This window comes from Chiloscyllium punctatum, chromosome 45, assembly GCF_047496795.1.
Source record: "Chiloscyllium punctatum isolate Juve2018m chromosome 45, sChiPun1.3, whole genome shotgun sequence".
NCBI lineage: Eukaryota > Metazoa > Chordata > Chondrichthyes > Orectolobiformes > Hemiscylliidae > Chiloscyllium > Chiloscyllium punctatum.
This window is the reverse complement of record NC_092783.1, coordinates 27,384,473-27,407,114: the sequence shown is the minus strand read 5'-3', so window position 1 is coordinate 27,407,114 and position 22,642 is coordinate 27,384,473. Positions and strand designations below refer to the sequence as shown.

At 44.9% G+C, this 22,642-nt stretch overlaps 1 protein-coding gene across 5 annotated transcripts in view; it reads right to left on the bottom strand.

The window, feature by feature from the left end:
- LOC140467247 (DENN domain-containing protein 2D-like) overlaps positions 1–22,642 on the bottom strand; it is an 89,196-nt gene that overhangs the window by 41,141 nt on the left and 25,413 nt on the right. For 3 of the 5 annotated variants that reach the window (XM_072563483.1, XM_072563485.1, XM_072563486.1), the window contains one exon: positions 2,603–2,757. In XM_072563483.1, the coding sequence (XP_072419584.1) occupies positions 2,603–2,757 (155 nt within the window). The remainder of the gene's footprint in view (positions 1–2,602; positions 2,758–22,642) is intronic. The other 2 variants (XM_072563484.1, XM_072563487.1) reach the window with 1 other exon arrangement.

Sequence of the window (22,642 nt, the reverse complement as noted above, 5' to 3'; positions counted from 1 at the left end):
CGCCTTGGGACCCTTCAACCGCACGTCATCAACAGCGACTTCACCAGTTTCCTCATCTCCCCTCCCCCCACCTCATCCCAAGATCCAACCATCCAACTTCCCTCTTGAACGGTCCCACCTGTCCATCTTCCTTCCCATCTATCTGCTCCACCATTGCCTCTGACATATCACCACCCTCCCCCCCCACCACCACCTACATCTACCCTATCACCTTCCCAACTATCTTCTTCCCCCCCAATCCCTATCCTCCTATTTATCTCTCACGCCCCTTTCCCCTCCCCCCACATTCCTGATGAAGGACTTATGCCCGAAACATCAATTCTCCTGTTCTTTAGATGCTGGTTTTCCAGCATCACATTTTTCGACTGTGATCTCCAGCATCATACATTTAATGGTAAGGTCCTAGGGAGTGTTGCTGTACAAACAGACCTTGGAGTACAGGTTCATAGCTCCTTAAAGGTGGAGTCACAGCTAGATAGGATAGTGAAGGAGGTGTTTGGTATGCTTTCCTTTATTGGGCAGAGTATTGAGTACAGGAGTTGGGAGGTCATGTTGCAGCTGTACAGGACATTGGTTAGGCCACTGTTCGAATATTGCATGCAATTCTGGTGTCCTTCCTATCAGAAAGATGTTGTGAAACTTGAAAGGGTTCAGAAAAGATTTACAAGGATGTTGCCAGGGTTGGAGGATTTGAGCTATAAGGAGAGGCTGAACAGGCTGGGGCTGTTTTCCCTGGAGCATCGGAGGCTGAGGGGTGACCTTATAGAGGTTTACAAAATTATGAGGGGCAAGAATAGAGTTAATAGGCAAAGTCTTTTCCCTGAGATCGGGGAGTCCAGAACTACAGGGCATAGGTTTAGGGTGAGAGGGGAAAGATATAAAAGAGACCTAAGGGGCAACTGGTATGTGTATGGAATGAGCTGCCAGAGGATGTGTTGGAGGCTGGTACAATTTGGATGGGTATATGAATAGGAAGGGTTTGGGGGGATATGGGCCGGGTGCTGGCAAATAGGACTAGATTGGGTTGGGATATCTGGACAGCAAGGACAGGTTGGACCAAAGGGTTCTGTTTCCATGCTGTACATCTCTATGACTCGATCTGCAGTCCTCACTCCCTCCTAATTAAAAATGAGTCTGTCTCAGCCTTGGACATATGTATGGACCCAGTCTCAACAAACCTCTGTAGTAAAGAATTCCACAGATTCACTCCCCTCTGAGGGGAGAGATTCCTCTGCATCACTGCCTTAAATGTGTGACCCCTTATTCTGAGCTGATGCCCTCTGGCCCTAGGCTCTCCCAGAAGGGGATCCATCCTTTTCGCATCGACCCAGGCAAGTCCCCAAAGAATCCTGTATCATTCAATAAGGTTGTCTCACACTCTTCAGAATTTCAAGGAGTACAGGCCCAGGCTAATCAATGTCTCCTCATCCTTCCAAACCCCAATACCAGCCGAGTGAACCTTCTCTGGACTGCCTATCTTCCCTGAGATAAGGGGAACAAAACTCTTCACCGCATTCCAGCTGCGGTCTTACGAGACAAAGTGAGGCCTGCAAGTGCTGGAGACCAGAGTCGAAGAGGGTGATGCTGGAAAAGCACAGCTGGCTAGGCAGCATCCGAAGAGCAGGACAGTCAACACTTTGAGCATAAGTTCTTCATCAGAATGACGACTTTCCTGCTCCTCGGATGCTGCCTGACCGGCTGTGCTTTTCCAGCGCCACACTCTTTGACTCTTATTACAGCCTTGTTTTAGCTAAACCTCCCTACTTTTGTACTCTAATTCTTAACTGCCCTCTGAAATAGCCTATAAGCCATACGGTCTCAGGGCAATTAGGGCTGGGTAATAAACGCTGGCCTCACCAGTGACACTCACATCCCATGCAAGAGTTAAAGAAGAAAACCTCTCCCTGGATACTCAATCGCATTTTGAGCCATTATTGCTGTAGCTGGAGCTGGAGCTGTGAGACATGAACCCAGGCCTCCTGGCTCAGAGTTAGGGACATTACAACTTTCCCTGCCCACTTATACTTAACTCCATTACACACCATCCCTAAACGCTTGGTCCTTCACGGTACTCCTCCTCCGACCCCTCCTTCGCTGGGCGGCCTAAACTACAGACCAGCCAAAACACTCAGCCAGTCCAGAACACAGTGTGATCAAGGGAAAGTTAGGATTGGTGAAAATATTTAAAAGGGACCTGGCAGTGGGGGGGGGAAACGTTTTCACACTGAGGGTGGTGCGTATGTGGAATAACTGCCTGAGGAAGTACTGTTGCAACGTTTAAATGACATTTGGACAGGTACATGAATAAACAAGGTTGAGGGGACTATGGGCCAAATGCAGGCAAATGGGGCTAGTTTAGCTGAGGAAACTTGGTCAGCATGGACGAGTTGGACCGAAGGGTCCGTTTCTGTCTTGTATGAATCTATAATTGGTTCCACTATTTCCCACGACTAAATGAAGTAAGTCAGGGTTCACAGCCACGAGGAAGCTTTCCGTTGATCTTCACCAAGTGGATTACTCAATAAAATGTTGTACTTCCTCCCACAAACAAAATGCAGGCGGACTCACAAACAACAAAGGACTGAGACATCTTTTCACTTACCTTTGGAAACTGGTAGGCTATCTGTGGCTCATACATTGCTCCAGAATTCTTCAGAGAAACAACCACGAGGTATTCAAAGAAGAATTGGACTGGATATCGGGCCGAGTCTTGCTCAGGTTTCTTTTCTTCAACTGAAACGCTCCTCTCGATACCTGCTTTAGAAACACACGATACGCAGCTACGGACTTTCAGTCTTAAACTCCTTCTGGTTGAACTCAGCACCCTGTTTAGAGACATCCCGCGTCTTCCACACCTCAAGGTCAGTGAGCTCCCTTGCATCACCTGAGGATCAGTAATCTCCAAGCTGGCCCCATCTCCCGGTGACAATGAGCTCCTGTGCTGTTCTAGTGCAGACAGCAATCTCGTGTCTTGGCTCATGTCTGGGGTGAGCAATGAACCTCCCTGCTCTGAATGTCAGTGATTGCTCTGCTCTGTGTCTAACAGTCTCCTGCGCTGCTGCTCTCGCTGCCAACGACCTATGATTTCATCTGTTACTCTTCATACAGAAAAAAAAATTTGGGGTTTTCCATCATTCACAAGGAAGTACACGTTGATAAACAGGTTGTGGTTAGTATGAACGTACTAATGCAAACTGTCATGGTGTTGAGCAACAGGCATTATTTGCTCAAGGATCTGAGATAAAATACAGGATAAGAGGAGACAGAGTGGCTCAGAAAGAGGACATTCTACTCCGACATCCTGTGGTTGGGAGGATCGGTTCAACTCCATGAATAAACTCTTGTAACTCAGTTAAAAAACAGTTAATTCCAGCCTGTGTGAAACAGAGAGGTCACTCTCTCTCTCTCTCTCACTCTGTTGCTGGATTGGTGGGATGAGATTAATTTAACTTAATTAATGATTCTCAGTAAAACAGGATGCCAGGGCTAGCATTCAGCATTCCGAGTTAAATTGGCACCCTTGATCAGAGCAAGAGAGAGAGAGAAAGAAAGAAAGAAAGAGAAAGACAGGGGGAGAGAAAGACAGAAAAAGAGAGAGAGAGAGAAAGAAGAGGTTCTCTGGGAACTGGACAGATGTCACTCTCACTGAGCCAGAGCCCCGATGATGAGAATGGTTTCACATCCACAAAGAACACGTGAGGCAGAGAAGCAGGAGGGAGAACAGAGTGAGGCCAGGCTTGGGGGACGGGGGGGTGGGGGGGTGGTAAGGTGTGCAGGATTGAGAGCAGGAAGGGGGCGAACTGAGTGAGACCAGGCAAGGGAGCAGATAGACTGCATTCAAAACAAAATCAAAGAATAACATTACAGGAAAGCTGGTGTGTTGATCAGTATCTCTTGTTAATACTCTCTTTTTCCTGTATATGAGGGCGTTATCTCAACTGCGAGCTGTGAAAGAAAAGGCATTCGCTTCTGAAGTACAATTGCTAGTGATGAATAAGAGCATTAGCACGAGACATTCATTGGGAAATTAATCACTCAGACAAGCTATTAATGCAATTTGAAATTAGGGGGCACAGCCTTGTTTTGTTAGGATTGTGGATGAGCAGCAGAAACCTACGGGTGACAATTCGAGCAATGCCCTGTGGAAGCCCCACCCCCCCACATGGCCTTGTTATCACAGGGTCTGCTACGCTACACAACCCATTGCTAGCCACTAACAGTCTCCATTAACAGCTCTTCAGTCTCCTAGCCTGATCGTTAACCACTTCCTTGTCCGTCCAATTGTGTTTTTTCTCTCTCTCTTTTTGGGGTCTATTTCCACCTATCATTTAGTCCTTACCCCTCCTGCTTTTGCCTAAAAGACCACTTTTTCCGAGCTACCATCAGTTCCGAGAGGAGGTCACTGGACCTGAAAGGTTAACTTTGATTTCCCTGGACTGGATGTGTCTCTGCCTGCCTTAGCCGAGTGTCTGAGCTGAAGGGGCATCTGGAGGTTAAGAATTTCCTGCATGCTTCAGGAGACGTTAATCAAGGAAGGAAACTCTTGATGGAAGTGGAAAAGGTGAGGCAATGGATGGTATAAGGGTTACTGCTCAGAATGTCCAGGAGAGGCTGGGCAATGGTTGGAGAGCAATGGATCACCCATGTTCCAGGTTGGCAAGGGAAATGAGAATGACGGCTGACGGGTTTAACTTAGTCTTCCCCCTAAATACAGAGGAGGTATCGGAGAATTGAGAAGTGGCAAATGTTTAAGAGAGAACCTAACTATTTTTGAACCAACCTGTTCAGAGATGTTAATGACACATCTCTGCAGCAGGTGGGACCTGACCGAAGCCCCCTAACTCAGATACATGGACACTACTGCTGCATCATAAGAAAGGATGCAAGGATATCTCCAGTAACTCCAGAACAGCCCTAGTAACTGGAGGCCTGGCAATCGAACATCAATTATAGAAAGAATAATCAGGAAACACTGACAGGAACTCAGACAGGTTTGAGCTAATTAAGAGGAGTCATACAGATTTGTAAAACTTTGATCATTTTGACTAAGCTAATGTTTTTTTTATCAAGTAAAAGAGGAAGTTGATTAAAGAAATGCAGTCAACATTGCTTATGGCATTTTCGGAAAGTGTCTGACTACATAGCATGTTAAAAGCTCGTTAACAGAATGAAGGCTCAGGAATAGGAGGGTCTCTGTCAACTGGGGTCAAAAAATATTTAAAAGCAGTGAGTTACTATGAAAGTTTTTTTTAAGACTGGAAACGGTAACGTAGTGGGAGCTAGTGCTGGAACCACTTCATGGTTTATATAAATAGCTAAATTTGATATTGGAATGCAGAATAAAATTTCACAATTTGACAATGAAGCCAGACATGAAAACGTGGCTTGGGAATCCACAGGCTGCTGGACTCCATCTTGAGTTCAATACATTTGGGGCCTGAATAACTTCCCCATGCTTCCCCCCACCCCCCCACATGGCCTTGTTATCACAGGGTTTGCTACGCTACACAACCCATTGCTAGCCACTAACAGTCTCCATTAACAGCTCTTCAGTCTCCTAGCCTGATCGTTAACCACTTCCTTGTCCGTCCAATTGTTTTTTTTCTCTCTCTCTCTCTTTGGGGTCTATTTCCACCTATCATTTAGTCCTTACCCCTCCTGCTTTTGCCTAAAAGACCACTTTTTCCTAGCTACCATCAGTTCTGAGAGGAGGTCACTGGACCTGAAAGGTTAACTTTGATTTCCCTGCACAGATGCTGCCAGACCTGCTGAGTTTTTCAAGCAATTTCTGTTATTGCTTTGGGTTTCCAGCATCTGCAGATCTTTCGCTTTTTAATGAAAACGCAGCTGACAGTACAGATTCAACGAACAAACGACAACAAGATGAATGGGCAGACAAGTGACACACACAGTGGTGAGAAAAATGGGAAACTGTGCATTGTGGTGAAGGAGGGAGAGGAATATTGCACATAGTTTTAAAGAGTGTGCAGAAACAGAGTGAGGTGAAAGTCCACATTGATTAACCCTTGAAGGTGGCATTTTGAAAGGTTGTTTTACAAACCATATAGGATGTTGGTTTTAAAAAAAAGAGGCACTGAGCAGAAAAGGTTATGCTGAATCTATATATAGCGGCATTTGGATAGGTACATGGATGGGTGCTTAATCTAGGATAGAAGTTCGGCACAACATCGTGGGCCGAAGGGCCTGTTCTGTGCTGTATTGTTCTATGTTCTATGTTCTATATATAAAGGTGCGGTTAATTCACAGTTGGAGGACTGTAACAAGCTCTGGTCATCACAATTTGCAGGAACGTTTCAGAGGAGATTTAGATTAGATTAGATTCCCTACAGAGTGGAAACAGGCCCTTTGGCCCAACAAGCCTGCACCAACCCTCCAAAGAGTAACCCATCCAGACCCATTTCCCTTTGACTAATGCACCTATCGCTATGGACAACTTAGCACGGCCAGATCACCTAACCTGCACATTTTTGGAGGAAACCGGAGCACCCGGAGGAAACCCACGCAGACACGGGGAGAATGTGCAAACTCCACACAGACAGTTGTCCGAGGCAATTTAGCCGAGTCATTCCAGGGTTGGGGGATTTTCACCCCCAGGTCAGGTTGGGCTTGGTCTCCTGGGAGGAAAGCAAAATGAGGGGAGATTAGATAGAGGTGTAGAAGATTAAAAAGTAGATTAATTTAAAGATCAGGTTGAAACTATTCCCATGAGCTGATCACGCAAGGACTCGGTGCGCAAAGACTAAAGGTGTTGGGCAAGAGATATGGGAAGGGGGGGATGTGAGAAATTTGAAACAAAAACAGAAATTGCTGGAGAAACTCAGCAGGTCTGGCAGCATCTGTGGAGAGAGAAAGCAGAGTTAAGGTTTTGAGTCCAGAATGTGAAAAATTTGTTTTCTACAGTGAATGGAAAAGATCTGGAGGTCACTGCTGCGATGTAAGTACATTTGCAAAAGGAAATTTCTGGGACACTTGAGGGAAATAAACTCGTGTGGCTATTGCAGAGAGGTGAGGCTGGATGGATTATTGTTCATTGTCATCAGGAGTTGATGGGCAGAAAAGACTTACTCAAATGCTACCTGGACTGGAAGGTTCAGATTATAAGGAGAAGCTGGATAGGCTGGAACATAATTCTCTCGAGCAAAGGAGGTTTGAACTGTGTGATCATTTAGAGGTCTATAAAGTCATGAGGGGCACAGGTGAGAAAGATACCAGCATTCGACATTTGAGGGGAGTCTAAAACTAGGGGACACAGGTTTAAGGTGAGAGGGGTGAGATACAAAAGGGTCCAGAGGGACTTCACACAGAGGGTGGTGAGTGTCTGGAACGGGGAGCCAGAGATAGTGGTGGAGGCAAGTACAAGTTTGTCATTTAAGAAACAGTTGGATAGGTACATGGATGGGGGGGGGGGGGGGGGGGGGGGGGGGGGGGGTAGGTATAAAAGGATATGGATCAAAGGCAGGCAAATGGGGCAAGATTAATTATAAAAACTGGCCGGCATGAACAAGCTGGGCCGAAGGGCCTGTTTCTGTGCTGGAAACCTCTATGGTAGAATGTGCTACAATGCTTGCATATCTCTAAGCTTCCCCACCTCTCTCTCTCCTTTCCTGAAAGGCTAAAAATCACACAACAGCAGGTTGACAACCACCTGATGAAGGAGCAGCGCTCCGAAAGCTAGTGCTTCCAATTAAACCTGTTGGACTATAACCTGGTGTTGTGTGATTTTTGAACTTTGTACACCCCAGTCCAACACTGGCATCTCCAAATCATTCCTTAAAGTTTCTTCTTTCTGGATTGCACATATGAATGTGTACTTAAAAAGGTATTTTTTTAGACGGGGTTTATTAAGGGCAGTAGATCATCCAATAATATTAGAAGGGTTTTGAATATGATTCAAGCCTGTCAGCAGGGAAAGATACCAGGAGTAGTAGTTTCATTAGACGCAGAAAAGGCATTTGATAGGGTTGAATGGTCATATTTGTTTTACACATTGGAAAGGTTTGGCGTTGGACAGGTGTTTACCAAATGGGTCTCAACATTGTATAGTGATCCCAAAGCAGTTGTGGTTACCAATGGATTCGGTTCGGATAGCTTCAGTGTGGGTAGGGGCTGTTGTCAGGGATGTCCTCTCTCGCCATTGTTATTTACGCTAATAATTGAACCACTAGCCGAAGCTATACGAGCTGATCCTAACATAACGGCCCCGAGGATTGGTACAGGTAAACATAAAATTACCCTTTATGCAGATGATGTTCTTTTATTCCTCAGTAATCCTCTGATGTCCATACTCGCCTAATCCAAGTTATTAATACATTTAGCGCATTCTCAGGCTATAAAATTAATTTTTCAAAATCGGAGGCTATGCCAATGGGTGGCCTTGCTATGACACCCCACTTAGTGGACGGATCCCTTTTTCCCTTTCATTGGTCCCTGGAGGGTTTCTTACATTTAGGTATTTTTATTGCCCCAGTATTTGGTCAGTTGTATAAGGCTAATTTTGTGCATTTACTGGAAAGGATAAGGCAGGACCTCCAGCGATGGGGAGACCTTCCAATTTCCTGGCTGGGTAGAATAGCACTAATTAAAATGAATGTCCTGCCCCGTCTCCTATACCCTATGAGAATGCTTCCGGCTCTACGTAAATTATATGGTTAGCTGGGTTCCTTTATCTGAAATCATAGATGGCCCCTCATTAAGCTGAAGAAGCTACAGCTTCCACAGGCAAGGGGAGGATTGGACTTCCCAGATTTTAGGAAATTTCAGTGAAGTTCCCTATTAAGTTACATAGCTGATTGGGTCTTGTCCGACCCGCAATCAATCTGGCTGGACATCGAGGCTTCTCAAGTAAAATACCCACTTATTAACCTTTTATTTTCAGACAAGAGGAAAATCATTACAGATCACTGTAAAAACCCTGTAATACTAAACACAATTAAGGCTTGGAATATAATGCGGCAAAATGAGGGCAATTCACATAAAACATCCCCCTATGCGCCGATAGTGGGAGCATGGGGATTCCAACCGGGGTTTACAGATGCCACTTTTAAACTCTGGAGATCTAGGGGTATCTCATGTCTAGGGGACCTATTTAAGGATGGGATCCTGATGTCTTTTGAACAGCTGCGTCAAAAATTCGGATTACCTAATGGAGACCTCTTTCGATACTTCCAAATTCGAGACTATTTACAGAAGAAGACTACGTTATTAGATAGTCTTTATAACTCAGATAGAGAATGTAGTGTCCTACGACCAGAGGGGGTATCTTCCGTCAGTACTATTTATCATTTACTACATGATGAAGTATCGGGAGATATGGACAATCCGCTTAAAACATGGGATCAGGATTTGGGACTAGAAATCTCTATAGAAACATGGAATGATATTTGGGAAAACACTAGAAGAATTACTATCTGTAACAGAACCCAGGCTATCCAGCTGAAGATACTTCATAGGGCCCATATAGCACCGGTTCGATTGGCAAAATTTAAGGCAGGAGCATCTCCAATGTGTCCCAAATGCAAAATAGAGGTGGGCACTCCTGTACATTGCCTATGGACCTGTCATAAGATCCGTAGATATTGGACTAAAGTAGCAAGTACCCTGACAGAAATTTTAGGAACGGAAATTAAAGTGGATCCTGTATCTCTCCTTTTGGGCTTTTCGAACTTTCCCTCCCTGGATGTGCACGGGAAGAGACTATTTTCTATTCTTTCTTTTTGTGCAAGGAAAAATATTTTGGTGAACTGGGTGGCTGAGGGCCCCCCTGGACTTTCAAACTGGCACAGATTAATTATGGAATGTATTCCCCTTGACTTCCTTACAAATATGGTGCACCAAAAGACCGAATTATTTGATAAAATATGGCAGCCCTTCTTGAATTACATAAATACAGATATTTCGGCTATCCTAACAAGGGCTTTTATTTAATCGAGATTACAAACCTGGCTGGTCCGGGGCCCCTTAGGAGAGGAGTGCCGCACGAATACAGGTTTTATTACATCTGATGTTAACACATTCCGAGCATGTAAGAGACTTAAATATACACTCTGGTTAGTTGTAGGTTAGATTAGTAGAAAGTTGAGTTTTGTTTTTTTTCTTTTTCGGTATTTTTTTCTTTTGTTAAATTTTGGCTATTGTATATTTGATTTAATTGTATATCAATGTTTGTATATGAGAGTTTTGTTTATTTTTGTAAACTTGTAAAAATGTTAAATTTCTAATAAAAATATCTATTAAAAAAAGGTATTTTTGAACCCGGCCTTCAGTAACTGCCCCCCTCTCCTCCTTTGTAGCTTGTGTCAATATTTGTTTAAGCAGCTTTCTATGCATACCTTGGGAAATTCTGTGTCAAAGGGACCATATAAATTTACGTTGCTGTTTGAATCAAAGGAAGATGTATCATACATTTTCTTTTTGCACTTTCTTTTCTGATTTGCCATTCGCTGCAGGGACTTTTCGGGGAATTATAGCAGAGGTGGAGACTTTTTTTTAAAATCAACTCCACAATGCTGGGAGTTCCCTAAATAGCAGGCAAGATTAAATGCTCACACCTCATGTGACTCACACAGGCTGAGAAAGAAACTGAAGGATTTGCATTTTTGAATTGAGCCTGTCATAACCTCAGAGCTTTCCAAAGTGTTTTGTAATCAAAGAACTGCTTTCAATATATGGACATTGCTGCAGTGTAGGACATCGAGGTGCAAATTTGGACACAGCAAGATCCCACAATGCAACAATGACCAGAAAATCTGGGTGACAATGATTAAGCGATAACTTTGACCGTGTCACCAAGATGAACTCCAGTGTCCTTTTTACAACATCTAAAAGAATAGGAAAGGTTTGGAGGGATATGGGCCAGGAGCAGGCAGCTGGGACGAGTTTAGTTTGAGATTATGTTCAGCATGGACTGGTTAGACTGTTTCCATGCTGTCTGACTCTCTTTGATCAAGAAGGCAGATGGTATTCAGGGTTTTACCCGAGAGAGCGAAAGTGCCATCTGTGGCGGGTTACATATTTACTGAGGGGAGGAAGATATGGACCCATGATTGCTGACCTGAAAGTATGGTGTGAAAACAGAGCCCAGAGAGATACAGTGGAAGCTGCAGGAGTAACACTTGGTCAGTGATTGATCGACAGGAGCTACACGAGCATCACTAACTCAGACGAGGAGCTAAGGGTGTGACGTTTGCTAACAGAGGCAGGATGTTCAAGTCAGGATGTCATTCAGCTTGTCCCCTGTGTTATCAGCACCGCCACCCCCAAGGTCAGATCTAGCCCTGGGTGAAATGTTACTCCAGTTAAGACAATAGCACCTAGTCCAGCGGAGGAGCTGGACTGCCACCTCACCCCACTCACTCGTTACCAGACTCCAAACTCTCAAATGCTGCATTTGTGTAGCACCTTTTGCACGATGTCAGGATTAGTCAAAGTCCTTTGCAGCCAATGAAGAACCTTCAAAGTGTATATACTGCACCCAGGGCAGAGCAATGTGATAATGACCAGACAATTGATTGGTTGTTGTGAAAGAGAAATTATCCACAGCACCGTGGAGATGTTGTCTGATCAACCTTCAATGTGGTGGGATCTTATATATCCACCTGTGCAGATAGCAACACAGTTTGACACTGTCTCAAACACATATGAGCTTGTCACACACCTGGAGAACCTCAAAGCTATATAATGTTGCAGACCTGACCCCATAACCCACTTAGTCCTTCCACAGCATTTTCACCCTCTTCCCTCCTCGGAGACAAGTCTCCCTACAACATTGTTCCCTTCATCCAAGTCCTCCAACTATGGAATGTAAGTTCATCGGAGCTCCTGCTGCATTCCCATTTCTCAAACTGAACAAATAGTCCCGCTTTAGAACGGCCAGTTTAAGAAAAATAACAACTTGACAGAAGGAAGTCATTCAGCTCGCACCCTCAGGGCAAGTGAGATTCAACCAGTCCCAGCATTCCGATACTTCCTCGTTACATATTTACCCAACTTCATTTGGGCACAGTTTTTTGTTTTACTCGTTCATGGGACATGGGGGTCACTGTCTGGGTCAGTATTTATTACTCGTTCCTAGTTACCCTTGGAGGTGGTGGGGGTGAGCTACTTTCTTGAACTGCTGCAGTCCGCGTGCTTTTGGTAGGCCCATAACATCCTTAGGGATGGAATTCCAGGAATTTGACCCAGCGACTGTGAAGGGTGATATATTTCCAAGTCAGGATGGTGAATGGCTTGGAAGGAATCTTGCAGCTGATGGTGTTCCCAGGTCCTGCTGCTCTTGTCCTTCTAGATGATCGAGGATACAGGTTTTAAACGTGTATCAGAGAAGTCACAGAGATGTACAGCACAGAAACGGCCTTCATGAATTTCTGTGGAGCATCTTGTAGATAGTACACACTGCTCCTACTGTTGGTGGTAGAGGGAGGGGATGTTTGTAGATGTGGTGCCAATCAATGGGGCAGCTTTGTCCTGGATGGTGTCAAGCTTCTTGAGTGTTGTTGGAGCTGCACCAATCCAGGCAACTGGGGAGTATTCCATCGCACTCCTGACTTGTGTCTTCTTAATGGAGAACAAGGGAGTCAGGAGGGGAGTTATTTGTAGCCTCTGATCTGCTGTTGTGATCACTGTATTTATGTAATGAGTCCAGTTCAGTTTCTGGTCAATGATAACTTACTGTGTTATTGATACTGGAAGATTCAGCAATGGCAACACCATTGAATGTCACAGGATGATGGTTAGATTCTGTATTAATGCAGGTGTTTGTTGCCTGGCATTTATGTGGCCCAAACGCTGCTTGCCGCTTGTCGAAACAAGTCTGGACACTGTTCAGATCTTGTTGCATTTGAATATATGTTGCTTCAGTATCGGAGGTGTTGCAAATGGTGCTAAACACTGTGTAATCATCAGTGAACATCCGCACTTCTGCCCTTATGATGCAGGGAAGGTCATTGATGAAGCAGCTGAAGATGGTTAGGCCGAAACTCTGAGGAACTCCTACAGAGATGTCCTGGAGCTGAGATGACTGACCTCCAACAACCACAACCATCTTCCCATGTTCTAGGTATGACTTCACCCAGTGGAGAGCTTTCCCCAGATTTTCACTGACTCTAGTTTTGCTAAGGCTCCTTCATGACACACTCAGTCAAATGCAGTCTTGATATCAAGGGCAATGTTCAATGGCTGCTTTTTGACTGGTGTGGATGTGATGGGCTAATAAATCCTTTTCAGTCCTCACTTCAACTCTGGAATTCAGCTCCTTTGTCCATGTCTGAGCCAAGGCTGTGATGAGGTCAGGAGTTGGGTGGTCCTGGTGGAAACTTGGGTGTGGCTGAGCGAGTGCTGCTTGATAGCACTGTGGGGGCAGTAATTGGCCAGGTTAGTTTTGTCCTGTTTTTGTGTACAGGACACACCTGGACAATTTTCCACATTGTTAGGTAGATGCCAATATTGTCACTGTGCTAGATCAGCTTGGCTAGAGGAACGGCAGGTCCTGGAACACACATACATAAAACAAACAAATATGGATGCTGGAAATTGGAGACAAAAGCAGAAAGTTTTGGAGAAACTCAGCAAGTCTGACAGGATCTGTGGAGAGAAACAGAGTCAATATTTCGAGTCCAGTGAACAAGACAATGGAGTATTCAATGAATGGCAGGACGTGAGGAAGCTCAGAAGAATACAGCTTGTCAACAGATCCCCGAAAGTGGGAGGCGAGATTAATAGGGTAGTAAAGAAGGCACATAGGGACACTTGCATTAATCAGTTAAGGCATAAGTAAGAACAGGGAGGTTATGTGGAGCTGTACAGAACTTTGGTTAGGCCACAGCTGGAGCACTGTGTCGAGTTCTGGTCCCAACACTATTAGAAAGATATTACTGCGCTGGAGGGGGTGCCGGGAAGATCCACCAGGATGTTGCCTGGGATGGAGCATTTCAGCTTTGCAGACAGACTGGATAAGCTCAGCTTGTTTGGAGCAGAGAAGGTTGAGGGGGAACTGACAATGCGGGGCATGGACAAAATAGATAGAAAACAGCTATTCCCTTTAGTTGTTTGGTCCATAATAAGGGGGTCATGATTTTTTAAGTGAGAAGCAGGAGATTTAGAGGGGATTTGAACAAAACCGTTTCTCCCAAAGGGCAGTGGGGGTCTGGGAGGGTACTTTAGGCAGGAAAGCTCACAACGTTTACAAAGTACTTGGATGAGAACTTGAAGTGTCATGACATTCAAGGCCATGGGCTAATTATGGGAAAGTGGAGCCAGGTATATTTCAGGCCGTACAGACTTGATGGGTTGATTCTGGGAATTTGGAGGTCCCGCACTATGGAAGATGGCATCATCAGAACAGATGTGACAGAGATAGAACAACTGGAAGAATGCAGTAGAGTACTCACAGGAAGCAGGGCGTGAGGATTTATAGTCAAAGTAGCTGTGGGAGCCGGTGGGTTTGAAGTAGATATTAGTGGCCAGCCTATCCCCAGAAACGGAAATAGAGATGTCGAGGAAGGGAAGGGAGGGAGGAGTCAAAAATGGATGATGTGAAGGCGAGGGCAGGCTGGAAATTGGAAACAAAACTTGATAAATCTTTCCAATTCAGAGTGAAGCGGCACTGATGATGTCATCAATGTACCAGAGAAAGAGTTGTGGGTGGAGACCAGAGTCGGACTGGAACAAGGAGTGTCCTGCCTACCCCACCAAGAGCCAGGCAGAACCGGGACCCATGCGGGTACTCGTGGTCACCTCTCTGATGTGAAGGAGGAGTTAAAGGAGAAATTGTTCAAAGTGAGGATGAGCTTGGCGAGGTGAAGGAGGGCGATGGAGAATGGGTACGGTTCAGGCCTATTGCACACCCCTCCCCTTTCTCTACAACCCCATCATCAGTACCACCCTTCCCTCAACTACCTTGCATTTTGATAAAGGGTCACTGGACCTGGAACGTTAACTCTATTTTCTCTCCAGAGATGCGTCCAAACTGTTGAGTTTCTCCAACACTCTGCTTTCATTTGAGCCTCTGGCTTGACGGTAATAGTCGAGGAGGGGATATGGCTGCAGATTGTGTTCGAGTATGAATCTGCTGCTGCTGTAGAGTCTTGAGTTGTTGGATCTATTCAATGTCTGTCTCATTTAGCACGGTGATAGTGCCACATTATCTCACACTTGGTGGTATTCTTAATATGAAGGCAGGACACATTCTGTGCCCCTGACACCCTCAATGGTTCCTCAGATGGTGTGCAGCATGGATCAGGACTGACTCATCTGCTGGGTGTGGAAGATGGACAAATAGGCTGTAATCAGTAGATTTACTTGATCTGGTGCCCTGGACACCCAAAGGTAACTCCCCCTCATCTGTAGACCACTGTCCCACCTGTCTGCCCTGCTGGTGGGGCAGGACAGAGCTAGAGATGGTGAAGTTGATGCAATGGTCAAGAAGGCACAACAATGTCTCTACTTCCTCAGGAGGCTAAGGAAACTCAGCATGTCTGAAAAGACTCTTACCAACTTTTATAGATGCACCACAGAAAGCATCCTATCCAGATGCATCACAGTTTGGTACGGCAACTGCTTTGCCCAGGACCATGGGAAAACTAGAGAGTTGTGAACACAGCCCAGTCTATGGAGCAAGCCAACCTTCCATCCATTAATTGCATCTATTCCTCTCACTGCCTCAGGAAGGCAGCCAGCATCATCAAACACCCCTCCCCCTCCCCCTCCCCCCGGTTATACTCTCTTGCAATGCCTTCTGTTGGGCAGAAGATACAAAAGCTTAAAGAAACGTACCAACAGATTCAAGAACAGCTTCTTTCTCGCTAATAATGGACTTCTGAATGGACCTCTCAAACTTTAAATTTAATGTTGACCTCACTCTGTATTCCTCATTCTGTTCTATTACCCTAATGCACTTTGTATAGTATCATCTGCCTATACTGCATGCAAAACAAAACTTTTCACTGTACCTCAGTACACATAACAGTAATAAATCAAATCAAACGATTCCACGAGTATCACGATGTGAGGCTGTTGCTCGACCAGCTGGTGAGGTAGCTCTCCCAATCTTGGCACAAGCCTCCAAATTCCAACCTTGTAATTGTCATTTCTGGTGCTGAGATCGATGACAGATTGTGCCTCTGGCTTTGCTCCTTTCTGTAGGCATTGTAACTGAATGGCTTATTAGAGCATTTTAGAGAGTACTTAAGGGTTAAGCACATCGTCATGGGTCAGGAGTCACATGTAAGGAGACCAGTTCAAGACAGCAGATTTCCATTCCTAACGAATATCAGTGAAATAATCTTGGGTCCACGTTCCCTGTGCATTTTTGGTGACTATGTTATACCAGTGGCCTTTAGTTCTTTTCTTTCCCAAAGATGAAGCATTCTCTTCCAATTCACTCAAATAATACACTTCATGACTTCAAAGACCTGAAAGGTTAATCACTTGCCTTGATTTTCGAGAGAGGTGAGGCATGCCTGCCAACCACTTCCTCACAGTTCTTGCATCATCCTGAAAAACCTGCTCTTCAATATTCCCAGATCCTTTCCATGATACACACAGGAGTCGTGTGCATACGACTCTCATTGGGTTTTAATACAGGTTTGGTCTAACTACTTTGCAATTGTACTCTTTGTGCACTGGAGAGCTTCGACAATCCTATTCTCTGACTCCACCCTGAGCTTTCCAGTAACATCACCCCTTCCTTTTCACTGCCTCACGTTTATCTGCGCCAAACCTAACTTGCTTCATTTTAGCCCATCTGCAAGTTTATTAACATGTATCTCACTCCCATCTCAGCCCCTCCACCCGAATTTGGCATTATCCTCCAACTTAGAAGTTGTGGCTTGATTCCAGTGTCTCGTCGTGAACATAGACTGTGATTGCTGGGACCATTGCTGTCCGATGTGTGGCACCTCCCCTCCCACTCACTATCACCCTGAACCGACAGCCTTTATTTCCAGTCTCTGCTTACTGTCCAGGACCCAGCTAGCAATCCATTCTGGCACCTCTCCCTGACTCCATACCCTCTCAACTTTGTTCAGTGGTCTCGAACACCTTTCACAAACCCAGGTTACACACTTACTATATCCCCATGTTCCCATTCTCTGTGCTACCTTCTCAAAAAAAGTCAAAAGTTGGTCAAGTAAGATTTTCCTTTTTGAAATCCACTAACCATTCAGCTTTCTAGATTTTGTTTCCATATCCTCCCACTGTCTGCTGCCCATGATTTTCAAGGTGGTAGAGTCAATTGCTTTAAAAAGACACTGCTAAAGCAGCCTTGGTCAGGTGCTGCAGCACATTACATGGATAGTATACATTGATGCTGCTATAAATATATAACAGAGACAGTAAATGTGTTGGGTACAGGACAGGGTGTTCATCAATAAGGCTGCATTACATGGTAGGCTGCTGTGGAAGGTTAGGTGGCACATTGGATACACTATTAGCTGAATGGTAGAAAGCAGAGGGTAATAGTGGAAGGATGCTTGTCAGACTGGAGGCCTTGACTAGTGGTGTACCTTAGGAATTGGAGCTGAGCCCATTGCTGTTTGTCATCTACATCAATGATTTGGATGAGAATGTACAAGGCATGATTAGTAAGTTTGCAGATGACACTAAAATAGGCGGTATCGTAGACAGTGAGGAAGGTTCTCAGAAACTGTAGCAGCACCTTGATCAGCTGGGGAACTGAGCCTAGAAATGGCAAATGGATAAGTGCGACGTCTTACATTTTGCAAGTCAAACCAAGGTAAGGGTTTCATGGTGAACGTAGGGCCTTAAGGAGTGTCGTGGAACAGAGAGACCTTGGAGCTCAGGTGCACGGTTCTCAGAAAGTGGAGTCACAGGTAGGCTGTTGGCACACTGGCCTTCATCAGTCAGGGCATTGAGTATAGAAGGTGGGAAGTTATGCTGCAGTTGTATAGGACGTTAGTGAGGCCATACTTGGGATATTGTGTTCAGTTTTGGTCACTTTGTTATAGGAAGAATGTTACTAAACTGGAAAGAGTGCAGAAGAAATTTACAAGGATGTTGCTTGAACTCAATGGTCTGAGCTATAGGGAGAGGTTGGACAAACTAGGACATTTTTCTTTAAAGCGTAGGATACTGAGGGGGGACGTATTAGAGGTGTATAAGATCACGAGAGGCATGGATAGGGTGAATGTTTCCCCAGAGTTGGGGAATCGAGGATGAGAGGCCATCAGTTTAAGGTGAGAGGGCAAAAAATAAAAGGGAACCTGAGGGGCAACATTTTTACACAGAGGGTGATACACATATGGAATGAGCTGCCAGCAGAAGTGGTTGATGCAGGTACATTAACAACATTTAAAAGGCATTTGGACAAATACAAGGATAGGAAAGGATTAGAACGATATGGGCAGGGAAACTGGGTTAGCGTGGATGGGCATTTTGGTTGGCAAGGACTAGTTTGGACCAAAGGGTCTGTCCCCGTGCTGTAGGACTCTAAGAGTCTACTGTGGAGCAAATTAACTACAGATGCTGGAATTTGTGGAAGGCTACATAATTGAAACTGATAGAGTCTGCCATTGTTCAATGTTGCACTCATCTCTGAATAAGAAAGTTATGGATTCAATTTAGAAGACCAAAGCCCATATTCTGGCTATGACACCGGTGCAATACTACAGGAGTGCTGCACTGACAGAGGTGGTGTTTTTTGGATAAGATACGAGACTGAGGCTCCATCTGCCCTCTCAAGTCGATGTAAAAGATTCTCAGGCACTGTTCAAAATAGTTATCTCTAGTTTCGTAGTGAATATTTATCCCTCAATCCAAATAATTAAATAGATGATCTGATCATTATTACATCAGTGTTTGTGGGAGATGGCTTTGGACAGATTAGTGCTGGGTTTACTCCATTACAACAGGGACTGCATTTCAAAAAGATTGAACAACATTTTCAAATTTCCTGAAGTGATGAAAGACTTGAGCTCTGTGTTTTGTTAGCTGCTATTAGCAGCCTTTAAGACAGCACATCCCAATCAGTTCAACTTGCTGCAGGAGAAAAACTTTTGCAGCTTATCAGAAATTTGCGTTCCCCTGGTTACTGACTGTCCTGCCAGTGAGAATAGATTCTCCTTACTTTAACAGATCCTCAATAGGTCAGCAGCAGCTGAGAGGCACAGTTCCTTGGCTATATTTAGATATATGCGCAGACTACGAACAGCTAATAAATGAGGGTCAAAAACATTGCCATGGAATAATGACGTCACATGCCTGGAAACGAACAGATTGCTATAGCAACGTTTCCACATTCTGGCATCATCCATAAATAAGGAGGTTCCCAGTGCCGGGATTGCAAGTTGTGGAATCACTGGGACTTTCCAACTTCTCAGCTTGTTGTCAACATGTGCAGCTCAGAATCTAACAGCACCACTTGGGCCGTGGGAATGAGGGTCCCCAAGAGTGAGGGGCCCTCTACAGCTCAGACTGTGCAAGCGAAGGTCCCAACACAGACTGTGGGAGTGAGGGTCTCTACATTCTCAGACTATGGGAGGGAGGATCGTCACACACTCAGGCTGTAGGAGTGAGGATCCCTGTACAGTTCCACAGGATCCCTGCATTCCTTAGATACCCACACTATACAGTGTGAGGTAGCCGAGGGCTCCACTTTTCAACTCACCCTGATGTCAGCGGTACCCCATGGGTCGTACACTCTCTTCTCAACCAGCAGGTCATGGGCTAATGCCATGCTTTCAATACATGTGATATTGCAGTGTAGGCTGGGGGGCTGTGAGAGCTGCTAGCTTTCAGGTGGAACCTGACAGAGTTATCTAGGCACAGGAGGAAGCTACTGGATGTTTCCAGACCCTCTCTCTGTAGAGTAATCCTGTCTGTTCCATTGCTGGCTCTAACTTCATAAACCTGAGAGTTTATTTCCCTCAAATCCACATCCAATCTTTTTTTGAAATCATTGATTATCTTCAATCCCATCCCCCTCATGGGTAATGGGTTCTAGGTCATGATCACTCTGTCGGTGTAAACAATGCTCCCTCACACTACCCTAGCACCTCTTAGTCAAAGCTCTTAATGTCTGTGCCCTGTTGTCCTTGTTGCATCAGCTAAATGGGACAGCTTTGCTCTCTATCCCTTATCTTGGAATGATGCTGGGTCTGAATCCCAAAATACTACAGCTGTTTTAAGCCCTTAATTCCAAAAATGTTTTCTGTTTAAAGAGGACTGCGACAGAGACAGGAACTGTGTGTCTAACAAATATTTTGTGTGGGGCTGATGATGGGATGTTACACTTAAAAACGTCAGAGACACTTCAGGCTGGACTATGATCTCATGTGACTACAAAGATAATGAGGGGTGGACAAGTCTCTGCTTAACAGCAAGCCCGTTTCCCTGTGGATTATGTCTCAAACTGAAGACGTGTTTATATTTTGCCCTTTGAAAAATACACAACACCAAAGGTTTAAAGAAATCAGTATCAACTGAATTGAAATGGACTAGTGGGACTGAACGCTCCCAAATGTACCATCACAGTCCAAGAACAATCCCCTAATTACCTCACTGTTGCAAGCGAAGGAAGACTGTCTATCACTCAGAGCTGCAAACCAACTGAAAAATTAGGACAAAGGAATCTCAGTCAGCCAACAAAACCAAGAATCTCAGAATCAACTGTTCAACTACCAACATCAATTCCACCAGGAATGTCCACCACAACAATCACTATTTTCAACTGTTCCCTCTTCATAAGCAATGCAGAGAATGATCAATTTATCTGTTTTTAATAACTTTATCCCTTTGGACTCATCTCATGGAAAACAGGGAGAACTAGCCATTTGGATACAGAACTGGCTCAAAGGTAGAAGACAGAGGGTGGTGGAGGGTTGTTTTTCCAGACTGGAGGCCTGTGACCAGTGGAGTGCCACAAGGATCGGAGCTGGGCCCTCTACTTTTTGTCATTTACAGTAAGTTTGCAGATTACACCAAAATTGGAGGTGTAGTGGACAGCGAAGAGGGTTACCTCAGATTACAACAGGATCGGGATCAGATGGGCCAATGGGCTGAGAAGTGGCAGATGGAGTTTAATTCAGATAAATGCGAGGTGCTGCATTTTGGGAAAGCAAATCCTAGCAGGGCTTATACACTTAATGGTACGGTCCTAGGGAGTGTTGCTGAACAAAGAGACCTTGGAGTGCAGGTTCATAGCTCCTTGAAAGTGGAGTCGCAGGTAAATAGGATAGTGAAGAAGGCGTTTAGTATGCTTTCCTTTATTGGTCAGAGTATTGAGTACAGAAGTTGGGAGGTCATCTTGCGGCTGTACAGGACATTGGTTAGGCCACTGTTGGAATATTGCGTGCAATTCTGGTCTCCTTCCTATCGGAAAGATGCTGTGAAACCTGAAAGGGTTCAGAAAAGATTTACAAGGATGTTGCCAGGGTTGGAGGATTTGAGCTACAGGGAGAGGTTGAACAGGCTGGGGCTGTTTTCCTTGGAGCGTCGGAGGCTGAGGGGTGACCTTATAGAGGTTTACAAAATCATGAGGGGCATGGATAGGATAAATAGGCAAAGTCTTTTCCCTGGGGTCAGGGGGTCCAGAACTAGAGGGCATAGGTTTAGGGTGAGTGGGGAAAGATATAAAAGAGACCTCAGGGGCAACTTTTTCACACAGAGGGTGGTACATGTATGGAATGAGCTGCCAGAGGATGTGGTAGATGCTGGTACAATTGCAACATTCAAGCGCTATTTGGATGGGTATATGAATAGGAAGGGTTTGGAGGGATATGGGCCGGGTGCTGGTAGGTGGGTCTAGATTGGGTTGGGATATCTGGTCGGCGTGGACAGGTTGGACCGAAGGGTTCTGTTTCCGTGCTGTACATCTCTATGACTCTTAATTCTGATCAGAGTGTTGGCGTGTTGTATTTAGTAATTCTTCTTGTGTTCAGTAATTAATAAACTCACTCTTTTTGTCAAATTGATTCTTTTTAAAGTACAAGTTAATTTTGGTCTGGGTGAAAGGGGTGGGATCATTTCTAAATTAACCTTATCCTTAAACTGAAGTTCCAAAGAAGAGTCTTTGGACTTAAACATTAATTCTTGTTTCATGACTCTTAATTTCAAAATTCTGACAAAGTTAAATGAAGCAGACCAAACTAAAGACATCCCATTAGCTGATGGTACAAGAAATAGCAGACAGATTCAAATATTTGGGTTAGAGATGCTGTGGAGAGGGGGTGGGGGGATATGAGCAAGAACCTCTTTCACATACAAAGTGACAATGACTTAAAAATTGCTGATAATGAGAAGGGTGTGAGCAGAGATAACTAATAATTTCATAATTAAAACCGGATGAATACCCCAAGGAAAATAAACTTGCAGGACCACTAAAGAGAGCAGAGAAACAGAAATAACTGAGTTGTTGTACAGAGAGCCAGCATAAACTAGAGGGGCTGAACAATCTCAATCTGTGCTGGAAGGGTGGGATTTAACAGCTGTGGCAGTGGCTGGAGAGCTGCTGGAAACCTGGCTTGTATCCTGCACTCCCTTGGGAGTAATCCCCGGCCAGCTCTCGTCTGCTGGGAGTAAACCCCGACCAGCTCTCGTCTGCTGGGAGTAAACCCCGACCAGCTCTCGTCTGCTGGGAGTAAACCCCGACCAGCTCTCGTCTGCTGGGAGT